The sequence below is a fragment of the Amblyomma americanum genome, chromosome 4, assembly GCF_052857255.1.
Source record: "Amblyomma americanum isolate KBUSLIRL-KWMA chromosome 4, ASM5285725v1, whole genome shotgun sequence".
In the NCBI taxonomy this organism is placed as follows: Eukaryota; Metazoa; Arthropoda; class Arachnida; order Ixodida; family Ixodidae; genus Amblyomma; species Amblyomma americanum.
In genome coordinates this window covers 200120297-200139126 of record NC_135500.1, presented here as the reverse complement: position 1 = coordinate 200139126, position 18830 = coordinate 200120297, and the positions used below count along the sequence as shown (strand labels likewise).

Sequence of the window (18830 nt, the reverse complement as noted above, 5' to 3'; positions counted from 1 at the left end):
TGCAAAACCACGTTTTCAGATATACGATCGGGAAAAAAACAAAAGAAAGAGAAAAGCCGGATAGCGGAGCGTAGCACGGGTTGCAAACGGGTTCAACGACTCGCTTCGACCGACGTTCTGTCACCTCGCATGTGCGAGCTCCAGGTGTTCACTGCCGCCGCGGTTCGAAAGCAACACGGCACGCATCCGAACAAACAAGTGCGCCAAGCGCAGAGCCTGGCTTAGCTGCGACCAGGCGGCAGACAGCGGGGGCTGAACTCAACACCAAATCGTTTTTTTTTATTTCTTGTACCTTTCTGCCACGCCAAAGGGTGAATCTAGCCACGTTCGTGGGTCTTGCATATATTGGACACGGATCGCTCGGTCAGTCTGCGACCGACCACCGAGCGGTACGGTGCCACGCGATCCACTAAAAAAAAAAAAAGTTCGGAAACACGCCAATCGGGACAAGACCTTATTTTCTTAAATGCTGGCAAACTTCTCAACTATTACGAACCTGTAAGATGCATGCTAGGCTCATTTTACCTTTTAGCTTATTTTTTCCAAAACCTGCGTTTCAGACTAGACCATCTGCGTTGCGAACAGTGCAGCTGATCGGAGCCAAATGTCGCACGACTCAACAAACCCTCCTCCGAGACTTTACTATCAGTGCCACCACGATGACAGAGGGCTAAAAAATGCCTAGAGTGGATTAAATCCAGGGTGAAAAGGCACATTACGGTCTGTTTGTGCTTCGTTACTGTCGCTGCCATCTTTCGACCACCAGTCTTTCAAAAAGCACTGCCTCGGGATGTTTTCTTAGCCTGTGGGTGAAAGGAGACTGGCCCTGGAGACACTGGGCGTGTTCCTAGTAGTCAGTTGTCCTGATGAGTAGCTCTGCCCCAGCATTTGACAGTGGGCGAAAATCGGTGGGAACTATGTGAAGTGCGACTCAGCGCTAATGGAGTACAAGCAGCAAAAAGAGGTTTCCTAGCGAATAATGGCCTTGGTACACTTGTGGCCTATTTTAGAAGCTGCATCTGTGCCGCAACTCAGCTTTGGTCCTCCACTTACACATTGACTGCACTGAGCCTAAATGCGGGATGTGGTTATACTGGCCAACGCATTACTTCAGTAACACACAGACTGTGAGACTCTCCATGCAGTAATTAAAAAATTACCGCACTTGCTAACAAAACAAAAGGTGAGGAAAAGGCAATAGCCAGCAGCTACTCTCCAAGAAAAAGAATTATACCCTATGGCACATGCGACAACAGTGTCATATTCATAACTTCAGTGACAAATCACGTCATTATGCCATTCAATTTTGTGAAGTGTATCCCTCATTGCTTACAGGAATAGTTACCTTTTGACACAAAAAGCACTGAATTCCAACAAGCCAATGCCTCATAGCAGCTTTGGTTTCTCATGCGCAGGCTTTTAGCACTGAAGCGGTGTTATGTGAAACATTGCTTGGCAACAGATTACAGTAACAGTACTAAGGGGTTTCTTTGTCTACACACACTCACTCCACATCAGTACTTGTAATAAAAAATATGCCAGTTTTCCCTACACTGCCCTGAAAACAAAAACCATCCTTGTAAGAAGGATCTTTACAGAGTTTTTTCATATGCCACCAGGAAACCATGTGAATATTTCACGTGTGCACCTTAACTGCAAAAATAAAACTAAGTTGTGGGGTTTAACATTCCGAAGCAACACAAGGGCTATGAGGGATGCTGTAGTGGAGGGCTCCAGATTCATTTAAACACCCTGGGGATCTTTAACATGTACCAACATCGTACAGCACATGGGTGCCAATTTGCAGATGTACAGAGTTGCAGCAAGGGAAGCATAAAAAAAGAAACTTACCGATCACGATTTCATCATCAGTCTGGCTGTTTCCAATGCATTCCAGTCTAAAATTCGAGAAGCTGGTGGCAAGATTTCGTTGTGCTCTTGAGAGGTCTGCAAAAAATAGGTATCATAAAGTTAATATGCACATCAAGAAGTGCACTGTTTTTGTTCTTATAGAGGGAACAATGGAGGCAGGAACAGTCTTATTTGCGACCATTTTCTGAAGAAGCATCGGACCCTGATGCCCCGGCCCCGGTACTGGACCCGCAAGCTGACCGCAAACCCGAACAAGCGCCCCGCTGCCCGGTCTGTGGTCTCGCCGCCGAGAGGCCCACTGCATCCATTTGATATGGAAGTGCCTGGCTCATGCCAGGCCTAGGGAGTGACACCTCAACCGTGCTCTGGCGCCGACGCACTAGACTAGAACTGGGTTCAGCCACCCAGCAGACAGCTTAACTCTTCAACGGCGGTGCTAGGCTCGCTTCTGGCTTTCGCCAAGGAGTCAGGCCTTTTGCCCTGCCTGTAACCACCTCTTCCCATCTAGGCCTACCAGCCACCCTCTTTAAACATACCTTCACACATTAACTGAAAGAGCTTGCATTAAAGGGAGCCCCTGCTTTGAATTGAAAGCAGAATGTTCTCATTTAGAAGTTTGAAGTACCTGCATAAATGCAGAAAGAGAAGTGGAGAAAATGATAATTTTGTGATTAATATTATGTGGCGTGCATTACTAGGTACGGCACAAAGACCACAATAAACTGTAAGTGAATAAAATGGCAGAACTGTCACTCACTTCTTAATGTGACGTTTTAGTCTATTAAGGGGACATGCGCACGAAAAAACTTTAGTTTTTGTCTAAAATTCACATTCTAGATTTTGCTTGTTTTATTATGTGCAAGCCTTCCTCTTTTATGTTCAACAATACCAGCATCCAATATAGGCAAGAAATTATTTAAACTGCGATGTAAACATGCCAAGTGGCCAGAACTTGAGCAGAGTTTCACGACGGTAACAGATTTGAATATCAGTGTTTCCCACCACTGTGGCGCAGCAGGTAGATATACACCGCACCATACATCAGGTGCAATGCTATGAAAGGTATGAAAGTAGTCTGGATGAAAAAATAAAGAGAGCCGTGTAATAATGGACAGCGTGTTGTCAGCAATAACAGTGCAGGCAAAGCATTTAGTGTGTTTCGCTCACCACAAGGAACGCACTACTTTTTGGTCGTGGATGCTGGCAGCGTTAACAAGAGCGCTAGCTTTGACAGCGTTGCACCTGATGTATGAAACGGAGTACAGGTAAAGCCTTCTCTCAGACGCGTACTCCGGCAGTTTCGAGCTTCTATACCACCGTTTTCGTGTCCCCGGAAGCTGCACCACCACCGGTTCTTTGAATAACTTGGCCCGCCTTTTCCTTCGTTTATCGCTTTCATGCAGCTTCAGTGCTTGTGAACAACATTCTTGCACTTATGCTTGTTGCATCACAATAAAATTTGGTACGGATACACTTTACTATATGCAGAATGCAGCTATACTATCTTGATTGCAATTTATAGTTGTAAATGGGATTCAAATTTGTTACAATCATTGTAGTCTCATCAAAAGAAACATTCTAAAAATTATTTTTTTTAATAGAAAATTTTTTAGAAGGCACGTTTTTCTCTCTCGCTGCGTAAAAGGAATCGTAATGAGCAAAATAGAACATTTTTCAGTGCTGCCATACATCTATACTGGCGACAAATAGGTGCACAATATCATCCCTATATTTAAAATTGATGACTTGCAAAAAGTTTAATAAAGGAGTGATCAGTTTACTGCTCTCATTCTTTGTACTCTATGAACAAATACCGTCTAATCCTACCAAATCTCGTAATACTGTCTTCCCACCTGATTCTCTACTACCTATGCTACGCTTTCCTGCATTTGGTATCTGCTCCCTTACCGCAACAGACTACCGATTATGTGTCCTACAGGTTCCCAGTCCTGTCAAGTCCATTTCTTCCACTTGATTTAAACTAAGGCATCACTATTTTCATTATTATCTCTAACCCATGCTGTTCTTTTAAGTTTCCCCTATCACTTTCTTTTTCATTGCTATCCGCGCTATCCTTAATGCTATTTAATGGTTTTTCTTTAGCCTCCGAGATACGGTGCAAAGGTGAGTACTGGTAGGCTACCACAAAGTTATCTTTGCTAGCAGCATCAAATGAAATGGAAACAAGACAATTGAAATTCAGACAGCAAAATGGGAACACCTTAGTTGAGCGAGACTGAATCTAGCATCCTTGATTTTCACTTTGAAGATGTGAAGCCACTCTTTGGAAGTGCTGTTAGACGCTGCCTGTATCTACACTCAAGAAGATAACATTGTCATGCTTTTGTGTTTGCATTTCATTTAATGCTGACAGTAAACTGCTGTATACATTTGTTATGAAGGATATTGGTAAGCTACTTTTCACATCTTGAGGGCCTGACAAATGCATTTCAACCAATTCTTTTCATTCTCCTGATAATTCTTTGCTTACAATCTCAATCTGCTGCTGCTTGGCGTAGACGCATTCTTTCCCACTAATTCCAGCACCTCAATCTATTGTGCACTGTTGCTCTTCTGCCAGGTTGCTGGACATGTACGACAATTAATCTACTTGCTTACCTAAAATGAATATGTGATCTGCAAATAAAACGTTGTGGAGGTGTTCTATATTAACACTTCTACCTAAATCATATCAATACAACGGTATGAATATTTCTTGCATAAGTGTGGTGAATAACAAGCGCGGAGACTGTCTCCCTGCCCAACACTGTCCCTGACAGGTATTTTTTTCACTGTCCTTATGAAGGCCCGTGGTCGCTGCAAACTACACCCGTTTACAGTATTACACCTCAGTTCCCACTTGTGCTTATGACAGCAGCACTGTTTGAAAAATATTGAACACGCAAAATCACGACAGGATTACGGGCTTCCACGTGAACGCTTCCCGTGATAACATTGACTAATCTTTCGTTGTCAACCGTCGCCACGACGAACAAATCGAGATAACACGAGCCGAAATAGTACCGGCCGTTACGCCATGTGCACGCCACAAAAGAATGTGGGTTTGCCGTTCCAAACCATTTGCAATGCGCGGCGTTCGTTAATGGGAACAAGCTCCCGCGCGCGCGCTCGCGCACGCTGGACTTTTCCGGCTTGCCGAAAGCGACACCGGAGTTCTCAGCGCCGCTCGTAACGACGCTGCTTGACGCACCTGCCGTAAATGGTATTTGTTTATTGCATTACGAGATGACGTGCCACCACACCGTACAGAAACCCGATCCTAGAGCGACACGCTCCTGAAGCGACGCTACGTGCGAGCATCGGCACCAACAAGCGTTAGGTGTCGATGTGGGTGGGACTCGCGACGCGGCTTCAAGAACTTGAACGACGCACACTCACCGGTCGCACTGTCTAAAGGCCGTCAACACAAAATTACAAACCATTCTTGCATTGCATTGCGCGCTCTTAAGACATGCAGAAGAAGCGAAGGGCGGCGCAAAACTTCCCGAGAAACACTCACTTCTAGCAGCGTTCAGCAGATCCTTGACCTCCTTGATGATTCCTTTGATTGCCTGGCTCGTCCGGTCCAGCTCGTTCTCGTGCGCATGGAGATTCTCGCGGAAATACGGGCTGTCAGTGAGACAGTCTGTGAACTCGAGCGGTAACAGACCCATGGTCGTGGTTAACGGTGTCGTGAAGCTAACATAGCACAGCTCCTGTTTACTGCTCCATCCCAATCCACACGAACGAAGTTCGCACTTGCATTGTTGCTAAACGAGCGACGTCTGTGACCTGTTAAAGCTCAGGAATGCAAGACACCTAGGCTCAATTATGCAAAAATAAGTACTGTTAACTTTTTATAAAGCTTTTTTTTACATTTAGACGCTAATGTGAGAAGTTATGAAAGAAATTATTTTTGTGCGCGAACAATACTAAAAACAGAATCGAGTATCATCATCAGCAGCAGCAACAATGGCGGCGCACTGACCCATCGCAGTTTCCAAGTGTGGTTGAGGCGGCTGCGGCCACCGTTCGGTGGTACTCGAAATACTTAAGGCTGTACTTGCATTTCCTTTCGCGTCATTTGCTAGCTCAGTTGATTTGTGACTGCTGAAAAAGCGTGAGTTATCTTTGGTGATCGCGACTCAAAATTCCAACTGTTGTCGCAGTATGCGACCTCCGACCTTACGCACTGATACACGGTGTCTGAAACTGCATCACTTTTAATTTTTCTGTCCAGATCATGCCGAAGAAGAAAACGGGCCAGAGGAAAAAAGCGGAGAAGCAGAAGCTTCGACAGAAAGCCATTCGGGGAAATGCGGCCCGGGTTAACCTGGGTGAACATCCGTGCAACGCCGTAATGGTATGTCTCCGGTGTTTCACATCTGTTTTTTTACCTGTATCTGCGTGACGAGAAGTAATGAGCATATCTTTATACATTTTTACAGGAGTGCGACAAGTGCGCCAGGTAACCAGCCTTTTATTTTTTGTTTTATTCTGGTGCGATGCTATTTCAAAACTCTCGAAATGACGTTGAGGAGTGCAGCGGACTACCTGGCTTATGCATGTGAATAATTGGTCAGGATACTGTGCATTTGGCAACACTGCAGAATAGCTATGTGTTATCAGTGGAAGGTGGCTGTGCTTAATGGTCGATATGTGAAACAGCCATCCTTCCTGGGCTTCGGCGGTGTCGAGGCAAACGTTAATGAACCTTCTGTAAAGCTGCCAGCTGCACTTGACACATTGTAAGCACCAAATATGCTGTTGTCGAAATGCATGGAAATCAATGACATGCTGCCGTAAAGGGCAAGGCCCCACTTACGTTGAAGGATGGAAATAACGGGTCTGGTCGTATCCACCAGCCTCTTTCAAAAGAGGTGGTCAGAATGTTTATTTGTCCCCTCACAGGAAACAGAAAAATCGGGCTTTCTGCTACTTCTGTTCTGCTGTTCAACGGCTGCCAGTTTGTGCTAAATGTGGTGAGATTATTTGTATTGTTTGGCATTTTCATTGCGGATTTTTTGCTTCATTTTTCGTGCATGATTATACCATGAATTCGGTGTGCACTTTATTGGCACTGCACGCTGTGCCCAGCAGTGACAATTTATTTTGCCTATGTGAACCATTTTAAAGGCTGCTATTGCATGACTGTAGAGGTCTTTTTGTTCTCTTTTGTTCTAGGAAAAATGAAGTGCATGATGAAGACTGGTGACTGTGTTGTGAAACATTCAGGCCAATTCACAACAGGACTTGGCATGGTTGTAAGTTGCAGTGCCTCATGAAATTAAGACCTGATCATTAATACTGTTTGTTATGACCCATGTGAGCTATGACATTCTACTTTTTTCATATGGCTGTGGTCAGAGTATGGGTACAGGGCAGTCCTATTTGTGGTTTCATCATTGAATTTGCTTCGAATGTAGTCTTCTGAATAATTATCTGAAAGGCCCTCGCTTTCAAAACTTGTTCTGGTGTGAGGGGGGCCTTTACATGGTTTTATACAGAGAAACCAAGGTTAAAATATGTAGTCTATTTCTCCTGTTTTTTTTTTAATGGAATGTACTTTTCTTGTGTACCCCATTCCGTCTCTTCTAATTCCTAGTATAGTGCATTAATTCCATCAAAAATGTACAACCAGCTAGGTCTACCATTGCTGCCTTGCTTCTCCTGGGTGCAATGTGAAGATTTGGGTTTTGTCTACTTGTCTTGAAGGGGACAGAAACAGACATTGGGGTGACTTTATCCCCACTTGCATAATGTCTTTTGCTTTCTGCTTTGGAATCGTTATCATTAGTGGCCATTAGTGTGGAATACCATTTGGTGCTTTAAGTGGGTGTGAGGTCAAGCTTGTCGGTAGCTTTTGGCTGGTCTAGCCATGCACTTATGCTGATAAGTGGCTCCACTGTGGTAGCACTTTCAGCAAACATGAAACAAAATCCGTTGCCATTCACTGCACACCTTTGTATCCTAGAGGTGCCTCACCAGATATATAAGCACCGGGAAATATTACTTGCTGTGACTATTGCCACTTGTGGTCCAGCTCACAGTCATGAATATATCTGAGGAGCCTGGAAGCATATCAGTAGAGCATCCAGTTCTCCTGAGGCTAAACAGTGTATGCTTTACAGGCATGTGTGTGTCTGCTATCTTCTTCAGAGATATGACCAGGGCTTTTCTCTGTCTGTCACTTTTTTGGAAGCACGTATTATGTATTGGGTGGATTGCTGTAAAGTCCTTACAAAGAATAGAGATTACAATGCCAGCTGTGCTTTGAACACCCATGCTGATAAAAGATATTTTTTTGATAAAGCTCCCTCTTGGACTGCTTACACCTGTGTGTATCTCATTGCTTTCTGCCCTTTGAATGCTGTGCTTTAGTTTTTCTCCTGAGCCTGAGGCCACAGGTAGGAGACACGATCAGTTAACTTGTATTTCTCGCAAAGCAAATGCAAAAGTGCTTAATTTCAGTTTGCAATGAACAGCTTCATGTTCCCCATTTTGGTGCCCCAGGAATTCACAAGTGGCCCAAGTGTAAATCATGCACATGTATGGACACACTTTATGAAAGGGTCGGTTTAATGAGAATTTGTACTTTTAGCTGCGGCTTCAGCTGTGAATTATTTTTCAGGGAGCCATATGTGACTACTGTGAAGCCTGGGTTTGTCATGGAAGGCAGTGCCTGACCAGCCACGCTTGCACATGTCCACTACAGGATGCTACCTGCATAGAGTGCGAACGCTATGTATGGGAACATGGTAAGGGCACAAGAGGCTAGATGACTCTGGGAGAATGACTGCAAATCTCCCGTCCTCTCCTGCTACCAGCTTCTTATGCCGCGGCCCTTTATTCCCAGGTGGACGCATCTTTAAGTGTTCTTTCTGCAACAGCTTCCTCTGCGAGGACGACCAGTTTGAACACCAGGCCAGTTGTCAAATTTTAGAGGCTGAGACGCTCAAATGTGAGTCATATTACTGTGGCTCTGTGTTGCTGTGAACAATCACCATCTCATTTCTTCATTAGTGTTCAGTATGCACTGTGTAGACTTGTTCAATAATGGCTCCATAGGCGTCGCCATATTGCTTGCTGGACTGTCATGTGCGCCTCATGCTATCATAGTGGAAGCGGCAGCTAAACTGGTTTCCGACAGCCTAGAGAGGAGCTGTTTCAGAAACCCCTCGCCCAATGCAAATTTTTATAGCTTTCCATCTGCCCTGCATGGTTTTATTCTCTGAAAGCTGAGAAAACAATTCAAGCGCATTTGGCAGTAAAAAGAGTGCTCGCTGCAAAAAATATGCTGTTCACACATCGTAGCAGAGTTAAAAAAAATTGTCACATAGCTAAGGATCTTGCTCCATATTTTTTTTTTTCAGGTATGTCCTGTAACCGGCTTGGTAACCACTCTTGTTTACGCTGCAAGGTAAGAAGTGTTCCGGTATTTTTTGTGCTGAAATTTCTCTGTTCGCTCTAACAAAGTAACTTATATGAAGTAAAACAAGTTGGTGCATAGCTAGTATAGAGGAAGCACAAGAAGACAGCTCATATTGATCTGCCATTCGCCAGTGTATGCTGTCTTTTCATGCTTTGTCCACACTAGCTTGTATGAAGCCTCTTTTTCCAATCTTACAAATACAAATGTCTTCCTTGAATTGCTCTTGTGTGTCGCGTCCTTAATGCAGTCTGTGTAAACCTTACTGAGCATTGACCCCATTGTCACCTATGTGGCTAGCTGTCGTAAAGAAAGAAAAAGTGCCGGTGGGCCATTATTGGCACGTAGCAATGTTTCCTTAAACTGGAAGTTGTGCTTAATTTTCTTGCCCTCATTCTTCATCTTTTGTGCAGACGTGCTATTGTGATGAACATGTCAAGCGGAAAGGATTCAAGTATGAGCGAAACCAGCCCATGCCGTGTCCCAAGTGTGGCTTTGAGACTCAGCAGACAAAGGACCTCAGCATGTCAAGTAAGCCTTGAGAAGCCTTAATTAACATGACCTAACTGACCTTTTGTTGCCGGTTCATTCTCTGAAACTTGTCTCTGAAAGAATGTACTGACATGGTGACAAATGATCGTATGTGCTCTCTGAGAGTGGCCTTATTTCGTTTTTGAAGAAACATTAGACATTCTGCATGGACCAGATGCTGTGCATGAGCTGTGCTCAGGTGTACGCTGTTACCGTTTTCCTGCTAAGGGAATAAGTACGCATTCAACCATCGAGATTTTGTTTAAATATGCTGGACAAACTACCGTCCTTCTTTGATTTGTTGATTACTTCGGCATCACGGAGACGTCTGGTCTGCCAGGTATTCTTTTTCAACCCAGCTGGTAAAACAAACTGTTCAAGTTTGGCACTGGTCCTTGATTTGATCGTTAAACTGAGGTCAATTCTTTAGCTGCAAACCTTTTGGGTGTTGCTTGTGTTGGTATTTTAACTGTACTGCTGCATTTCTTGTGATGCTCTCTTTAAGGGGCTTGCTTGCATGTTCATAGGACAAGAAACACCACTATAGATGATTTGTCCATGCACTGTAGTAATACAATTATTTTGTTATTCCTCAGGCTTTTTCTTAGTCCAAGAAAACAACTTATTTAACATATTTTTGCTGAAAAACCATGCAGATTTCTCTTTCATGCTTCATCTGTCTCAGTACGCATTGTAAAAGAAACGAGCCTGGCAGCAGTGCCATTTTGACTTGCACAACATGGCCAGTGTCATGCAAACAGTCCTTGGCATTGCTCACACTAGCATCAAAATGCACAGTGATCCCCAGTGGTGACAGAATGGTTAGCTTAGCTAGTGTGATTTGCTAATGGTTTTGAGATCTACTATCATTGCCAAAAATATATAGTATATATTTTTTTGTAGTGGGGAAGGCAAACATGCGTCTAGATGTTGGGAAAAAGGTAAGCAGCAGAGGAAGCTGTTCTGGTTGTATGCGAGGTTAACAACACACTTGCTTGGACGAAGTAGCCTTGAGCCTAATCGGTATCCTGGCTGAAAACCTGGTGGGAAGAAGAGGCGGGTCGTGCACATAGCAATGGAATGAGCCACAATTAAGAAATACGCGACTGTGCTCACTTGATCCAACATTAAGTCTTCGAGCGCCATCACAGCTTCGCCGTAGAGACGCCATGCTTTTATATCGACTTTGGTTGGGTGTTGCCTTCACTAAAGCCTATGCCTTCCGCATAGGGATGACCGACACCCCAAACTGTGACCACTGCGGCCATGAAGAATCAATTGGCCATATATTGTGCTCCTGCCCGCAGTACAGTCCACAGAGGGCATGCCTTAGCCATGAACTTGACCAACTGGACGACCAACCGCTATCCGAAAAACGAATTCTAAAACATCGAAAGGACCTACCGTCGCAGAAGAAGGCCGTGCAAGCGCTTTTGCGCTTCTTACAATCTACCGGCCTGTGTGAAAGACTTTAACTGGAACGCCTTGTGTGTGTGTGTGTCTCCATATGTGCACGTTCCTTTTTTTTGCATTTTCCTCTCTGTCATCTTTCTAACCCCTATCCCCCATCCCCAGTGTAGGGTAGCAAACCGGAGACTCACATCTGGTTAACCTCCCTGCGTTTCCTTCATTCTCTCTCTCTCTCTCTCTCACACACAACGCATGTATTTTGCAGTTTGAGGAAATGAATGTACAATTCTTTTGTTGCTTAGGTAAATGCAGACCTTGAGAATTTTTCTGGCTCATCTGCATATGTATTCCTGATTAGTTAATGTATATAATTTAAGAAAAGGAATGCATATACAGATGAGCCTGCATTTACATAAGCCGCCGTGGCTGCACCTGGCACAGGATGGGGTTAAATGGAGAAATATGAGAGAGACCTTCGTTCTCCTGTCCTGTCCCATTCTTGCAGTCCTAACCTTTTTTCTGCAATGAACGAACTAGCCCGCAGGAATGTTCTACTTCATCCTGCAGTGGTTGTAGGCAGCTGATGATGATAATGACAATAATTTAACTGCTTAAATTGAGATGCCTTTCCTGACAAGCAGTTGAATGTCTCACAAAGAGCTCATTTTGTAAGGGAATTGGTTTATTATGGAAGGCTTTCATTCGAGCTACAAGCAATAAAATGCATCTTGCAAAGGTTATTCACCCGACATTCGTTTCAGTTGTCTTCTCATTAGTTTTGATGTCCAGATTTTGAATGGTAAATTGCACTAATTACTAAACTGTGGCTTGTTGTGCGAAAGCTCTATGGAAAAGAAAAGGTAACATGCAAACCGGAATGTTTTACTTGATACTCTGTTTTTTTTTTAACGCCACTTACGCTGCATTCTGTGTACGAACCAGTGCATGCAAAAGAATTCAGAGGCTTGCTTCTAAGTCGCATTTTGCTCTTTAGCTCGCCACCACAATTATGGAAGACAGCAAGCAGGTCGGGATGACGATGATGACGAGGGATATGGTGCTGGCAGCAGCTATGGGGAGTGTGGCTACAGCTATTATGGTTCAGGTAAGTAACACCGTGGTCAATTTTTTGCAATTTTGTTATCTTCAAGTTACACCTCTATTATGGACTCTAGTTTGCAATACAGCTGCTATGGTATGACATGACATCAGTAGAAATTTTTACATGGGGAGTAAACCTGTGACTTTCTGCCTTGTATGTTAGTAACCAGCGATGTTATTAAAATTTTATTTTGTTCATTCATTTTCCTACTAATTTTCTGGTGCCTAAATTTTTATGAATTAGAAATGTTTGATAGAGCGATCATAATACTGCACTTTAGCTGAACAGTTTACAACTTTTGTGTTAACACTCCCTGCTAATTTTCTTTAGTTTTATGCCTCCATGCTTAATGTTCGGTTTGATGATAGTGCCCACTGTCATTGAAGCTTTACTAGCATTCTTGATTGTCAATTTTGTCTTAGTGTTACTAATCATGCTATCAATGTTGGATCAACTAGTCACCTTTCTACTACAAATTTGTAGTTCCATGGGCTTCAGGATTTAACTTTCACTGTAGGGTTGATGGTCACTCATTTGTTAGTGCTGATGCATTTGTTCTGACTCTTGCAATACCAAGCACAGCATAATGCAGCAAGATTTTTTGCTAAAACATCTGATGAAGGTGGTGGAGCCACGTGATGTTTATGTGGTTGATGACGATGACGCAGATGATGTTTGTTAGTGCTGATGCATGTGGCCACCTTATGTGCATTTGTTTTGACTGTTGCAATACCAAGCACAGCGTAATGCAGTAAGATTTTTTGCTAAAACATCTGATGTAGGTGGTGGAGCAGGTGATGTGGATGATGATGATGATGATGACGACGAAGACGAGGATGATGAGGATGACTCTGAGGATGAAGAGAGTGAGGAAGAGGATGAAAAAGACGACACCACAGCCGCTAAGGAATAAAACATTTTTTTTCTTCAGCATGAAACAAGATTTTCACTATTTGAAGACGTGTTATTTGATTACAGCAGGATTTGTTAACAACACAAGAATGAGAGAGAAGCCTTAGTCTTAGGAAGCAGTATTAGAACTGATTACAATTTCAAAGACATGAAGGCAATGTTAACTTCATTGACTTAGTTGTTACCATTGAAGTCAGTGTACTGTGCATGCTGCATTGGAGTTACCGTGTTCGTGTTCTGGTGAAAATTAAGTGCTATTCTTAGCTGGTAGTTCATTTAGTAACAATGGTTGGGAAATAGGCACTTGTTTCAAGCATTGTAAACCTTGTGCAACAGGTACCCTTTGAGGCCTACGACGGAAAACAATGCATTAGCCCCAGTAGAGAGTACTGCAACGAAAAACTGCTCATGAATTAAACCGAACAGAACTTTTGAACATGCGATGGAATCATATTTGGGTATTATTACATTTATACTTGCCTATAAGTGCTTGCCACAGTAATGAATGAGATAATGGGGAGTAGCAGAGTGCCTGAACCACTCTACCAATAGGATGTGATGTGATGATGAAGAAGCAAACAGGGTGTCCTTGTGTCATAAAGTTCATACCTACTCATTCATTGAATACTTTGGCATTTCATTTTCCTGACATCAAGGCTTACTCTCCCAGTGATCAGTAAGATTAAAAGTTGCAGTTTATGTCCGCTACTAACTGGAAGCTTCAGTACATTCCAAAGAGATCGAAGTACCCTAATTTATCTACATTCTTGTACAAACAGTAAACCTCTGTGTAGACAATGAGCAGTGTGTACACGCTGACCAAATATATGTGGTATCGGTAAATATGGTATATATTTACAGAGCTTCAAGTGTAAAGAGTCGAATCCACTTCGACTGTCAGCTTGCGTATGATACATGGCTCATGAGTGAGAACAGTTGTTCACCTGCTGCTGGGCACAGCAAAATTTAACAAAATATTAAACAAACTTTTGCATGCTGCTTGTAACAATGTGCAAGAGATACTGAATTAAGTGCGCACCTTGCATGAGAGAAACTTGGAACTTTTAAACAGTACCAAGTCAGAAGCATGCTTTTTCCTAGAAATGTACATAATGTACAGAACAAGAATCTACAAGCTGGCCAACACTACTATTTCTGTTGTAAATTTGTAATAGTGCGCAGAATTGAAACAGGACAAATAATATGAAAGATCACACTGTGCAAAATTACTTGCCATTTGTAACATTTGGCGTGCTTCGTCTTAAGAGAAAAACTTTACAGACTTTGAGATTGTACACTGTGCCATTGCACCCTTTCCGAACTCCATCAGGTTGACTGCAGGGAGCAGGCACAACATGTCTCATGGGATGCCTTTAGCAAATAGCCAAGCACACTTGTCTGCCAGCAAGTTCTTGTGCAACAGACTCTAAGGCCAGAAATGTGTGTCATCCTGCATTTGGGGGTTGAGGCTAGCACCTCAGGTTTGATGGCCTGGCTTCATTGGCTTTCTCGAACCTCCTTACTCCTTTTTGTTGCTGGATGACTTCTGGAGTGTCTCCACAACAGATAATGAGGCCCTGCGCACCTCAAAGTTTTCCAGGTACTTGTTTGATATGGACGGCCAGTCAACAACATTTGTCAGTTTGTTCATTCCTTGCATCATCTCCTCTGAAAAATAGATGGCAAAGAAGGTTATGGGTGTCAGAATATAAACCTTTACTTGATTTTACACATGAGTTTGAAACACCAAGTGGACGTGTCATGTATGCACAAGTGATGTAGCATTGTGCATGACATCTCTGTATTTGTCACAAAAGATTTAAGAGTGGGTGCAACTTTGAAATCCCAAAAAGGGGTAAAACATTTTTTTTTAATTGTATCTGCTTGTGTGCTCTGTTTTTTATGCTTTCCTGAAGTTCCATTGATGAAATTGACCAGGAATTACTCTAAAAGAATTGTTTCATGAACTATGGCGGCTGTGCATTGCAGAGAAATGTTCAAACAATAGGCGTTTTCCTATGTTGCACTTTTCTGCCTAGATACCAATTTTGCAGAGCAGATTTCGTCCTGACTGTTTTATCTGTATTGATCCCGCTTTCTTTTTGCACTCAGAGGATCATATTGCAGGTCAAGACATTGTTTTTCAAGTTTATGAATTTTAAATTTCCTCTATGAAATTTTCTTCTCGCTCTAGATATGTAAACGGACACTGCATCGCAAATAATTCAAAACCAAAATTTATGCTTTGTGAAAGAAGTTCTTAGAATGTCTTGACCTGTAGCATACCAGTAGGAACACAATGAATGTTGAACCAGTCATCAGCTGCATTTACTTAACTCTGCAGCCTTTTACACGATTCAGAAGAAAAATATGTATTCGAAAACAATTTTCTGGATATATAACTGTGATTTCTTGTGAGAGTAGTCATAAAATTATTTCTGATATGCTAAAGAATTTAATGCAAATACATTGAGAAATAAACTTTCGCTCAAAGCTGTGCACCCTTAAAGTGTTTGTGATACTGAAGAAATTTTGCTGAAAACCATGAAGGAATGACTTGTTTCTTGAACTCTGTACTATAAATGTTGGGCTATCCCTTATTTCACTTGCAGTCTGAGAGAACTGGCATGTGAATGGGCAGAAGCAAAAAAAGTTTTTGTCAGCTACTATATTTACTATACTACATTTCTTTCTGTCACGGAAGCTCTAGCTGTGGTAGCACGACTGTTCACATCCATGGCATCCTTTGTCTATCTTCTCGCGTGTGATGCACAGGCAGGGGAGTAAAAGGGTTGGGAAAAGCTATTTACAGTGCAAAGTTTCTCGGGCCCATTTTGCCTATGGTGACAGAAATTTTTGGTTACTTATGAGTGGTGAATATGGCCAGTTGACGATTTCATTGTTTAACCATAAAATGTCATGTTCTCACCTAGTGGCATAATCCTCCTGTTGCCGCGTGGTCCAGTGGCAGAGTTGGCCCTGCTTTGTGTCTGTCCAGAGCCCATGTCCTTAAGCATGGAGAGCGTGCTGCCTCCTTTTACTGCATGACAGAGCAAGAGAGAAACGCATGAAATGAACGCACAAGAAAAATGCTGTGTCAAAACATCAGCTGTAAAACTTAGTTTTTGACTCTGTTTAAGGGAAATGGTGAGAAAATCTATGCCACTCGAGGCGCTGAGCTGGGTATGAGGCATGAAATCGTTTCGTTTTGTGGCGTGTGAATGCTCTGTAGAAGCCGTGGCTTTTATGTGAATGCTCCGGCATAATCAGTTGTCACGGTCTGTACCTGAATGGAGGCGGTCAGGGACTTGTGCATACTATTAGTCTGATACGATTTAAGTCTGCAATGAAGCCCCGTCCACATTCAGGACTGCTACACAGAATTCATCCACGACAAAAAAGTAGTCCACTGCTAAAGGTTTTCTTGTCACTTAAACAAGAAGCAAATCATTTGCCAAAATTACAAGGTCATCAATTTTGATGTCTCTGGCTTGTTAGATGGCAAACACAAGATAGCTGATTTCATTTACTGTTGCAGTTGGTCAGAGGAGCAATGCAAGACCCAGCGGGCCATGGCCCATTGTTACCAACTCCTGTTGCCAACTTCGATTGAATTGTGAGGTAGTTAGATATTTTGGTATATCAGACTAATTTAACGGAATAGTCTAACTAAAATTAAGGCACAGTTGGCGTTGCGCAAACCCTTCGGCAGTGCAGCGAGCGAAGCAGGCCAGGCGAGAGCCACTGGTAGGCTTCAGCTAGGCTGGCTTTACCGCATGACAAGTGGTATACCGAAAGCTGGCTTCCCACATGACGCCAGCGTCGCGTGGAGTATGGGTACGCCAAACCGAAGACTACTCCGAGTGACTCTTCACGTTCGCCTCATCAGGCGGTTTTTCAGCATCTGCGCGTGGCTATAGAGCTGCCTGTAGGTGTCCAAGGCCATGCAGCCGGCCGGGCTCCACGTGTGAAAACATTGCGGGAGTACCGTTCAGTTAGGGTGATTTAGAATAAGGGAACCCTGTCGGTTAGGGGCACAGAGGAATAGCGAGACGCCAGTGTGCATGCGCAGGACAACAATGCCCCTCGGGTTATTGTCCTGCGCATGTGCAGTGGCGCTCCGCTGTTCCCCTACCCAATATTTGGTAGGGTCGCCCTATTCTAAAACACCCCAATATGTCTTGGGCCTTTCGCCTCCGGTTTCTCTTTTACCGTAATCCGAGTGGTAGAAATGGGGGGATATTACCTGGGCTCAAATTCGGATACAAATCAGGTAATTGAGGAAAAAAAGAGCTTCACAATTGGTGGTTTATCTAGTGATTTTTTTGCAGCAAAAACAGTTCACTCGTTTTTGTGTGTGATATAAAATTCAATATTTTTCTTTTTTTTTCTTCATGGCCACAAGTGACAAGTCGCACTAAAATAATTTTGAAGATAAGTTTTTTTTAATAATTTATTACAAATATTTTGGCACGAGTATGCCACCTTATGCGGCATCGTCCCTTCGCAAGCGAATCGCGGAACAAGATAGTCACCTACCCCGCGGTTCAATTATTATATATTTGATGCCAGTATCCAGGGCTGTGTAACGACGACTGTGCTTTACTGTCCCTGCCAGCCTGCACTTAACAAGGTGGCCAGGTTTCGATTCGCGGAACCACCTACTTCCTTCTGTGCTGAGCTGCTTGCTATACAAGATGCGCTTCGCTCTGTAGTCGCAGTTACCTTGCTCCCTACAGCCCACATTATCATCCGTACTGACGCCCTTCAAGCAACTCGTCTACTCCGACGTGTCAGCCGCAGCCCAGACATGTGCCAGAATATACATCACCTGGCAGCTCGCATCCCACAATCCATTCAATTGAGTCGGTTCCACGTGACCTACTCAATTCACAAAGATCTGCAGATTCTGCAATCCGCTTGCCAACTGTACCCACGTCAATGCCTCAATTCCTAAGTATGGATGATGCTACCCTCCTCCTCACAAGAAAGGAACACCTCTGGCGCCGCACACGTGCTCTCGTCCCTCCGTGTGCGATAACCCTCCCCCGCGGTTTTACCCGTGCAGAGGAGGTTGTGCTCTGGAGGATCCGGGTCGGAGTTGCCCTCACTCCTGCCATAACTTGGACGTGGCTTCAATTTTGCCACTTATATTCCTGCCTAGATGTCCAGTCTGAAACTCACAAGACACTGAGGCTGACATTCACCACTTGTGGGATTGCCCGGCACTGAAGCCAACTAGAATTCGCTACCTGGCAGCAGCGGGTCTCCACCCAGACAACCCGTCCTCATATAGTGATTGGACGCAGGGGCCACATCACCGCTCCCTCCTCGCCTTCATTAGATCGGCACATCTTTCCTGCTTTATTTAACACCCTCCCACTCTTTTCTTTCTTTTCTCTTGTCCTCCTAACTCCCCTTATGCCCTGAGGCAATGAACAACGCTATAAAAAAAATGATTCAACATGACAACTATTTTAAATGCACAAAAGTCTTGGATCAAGAAGCTTCGTTAGCGTGGGTAGGGCATGATGCAGCAATGCCACTAAGTCGGCCAGCCAGTACCCACATTTT

The 18830-nt window shown here is 43.6% G+C and overlaps 3 protein-coding genes across 10 annotated transcripts in view; 1 reads left to right on the top strand and 2 right to left on the bottom strand.

Moving 5' to 3' along the window:
* Window positions 1-5658, bottom strand: part of Graf (GTPase regulator associated with FAK) — a 61539-nt gene extending 55881 nt beyond the window's left edge. For 3 of the 8 annotated variants that reach the window (XM_077662933.1, XM_077662932.1, XM_077662937.1), the window contains exons 1-2: window positions 5393-5657; window positions 1852-1947 (exon numbers count right to left, since the gene is read on the bottom strand). In XM_077662933.1, the coding sequence (XP_077519059.1) occupies window positions 1852-1947; window positions 5393-5546 (250 nt within the window). In that variant the 5' untranslated portion in view covers window positions 5547-5657. Of the gene's footprint in view, window positions 1-1851; window positions 1948-5392 lie in introns of all 8 variants that reach the window. The other 5 variants (XM_077662938.1, XM_077662934.1, XM_077662939.1 and 2 more) reach the window with 2 other exon arrangements.
* A 173-nt stretch (window positions 5659-5831) lies between these two features.
* On the top strand, window positions 5832-13285 carry Noa36 (zinc finger protein 330 homolog Noa36). Its single transcript, XM_077662940.1, has 11 exons — window positions 5832-5992; window positions 6113-6235; window positions 6321-6340; window positions 6784-6854; window positions 7057-7136; window positions 8504-8630; window positions 8729-8833; window positions 9246-9292; window positions 9715-9832; window positions 12237-12347; window positions 13127-13285. The coding sequence occupies exons 2-11, from the start codon at window positions 6116-6118 to the stop codon at window positions 13255-13257; spliced, it is 930 nt and encodes a 309-aa protein (XP_077519066.1). The 5' UTR covers window positions 5832-5992; window positions 6113-6115; the 3' UTR covers window positions 13258-13285.
* A 1357-nt stretch (window positions 13286-14642) lies between these two features.
* The window catches only part of nompC (no mechanoreceptor potential C), a 101584-nt gene continuing 97396 nt past the window's right edge, over window positions 14643-18830 (bottom strand). The window contains exons 27-28 of the mRNA XM_077662930.1: window positions 16186-16296; window positions 14643-14924 (exon numbers count right to left, since the gene is read on the bottom strand). Of these exons, the coding sequence (XP_077519056.1) occupies window positions 14776-14924; window positions 16186-16296 (260 nt within the window). The 3' untranslated portion in view covers window positions 14643-14775. The remainder of the gene's footprint in view (window positions 14925-16185; window positions 16297-18830) is intronic.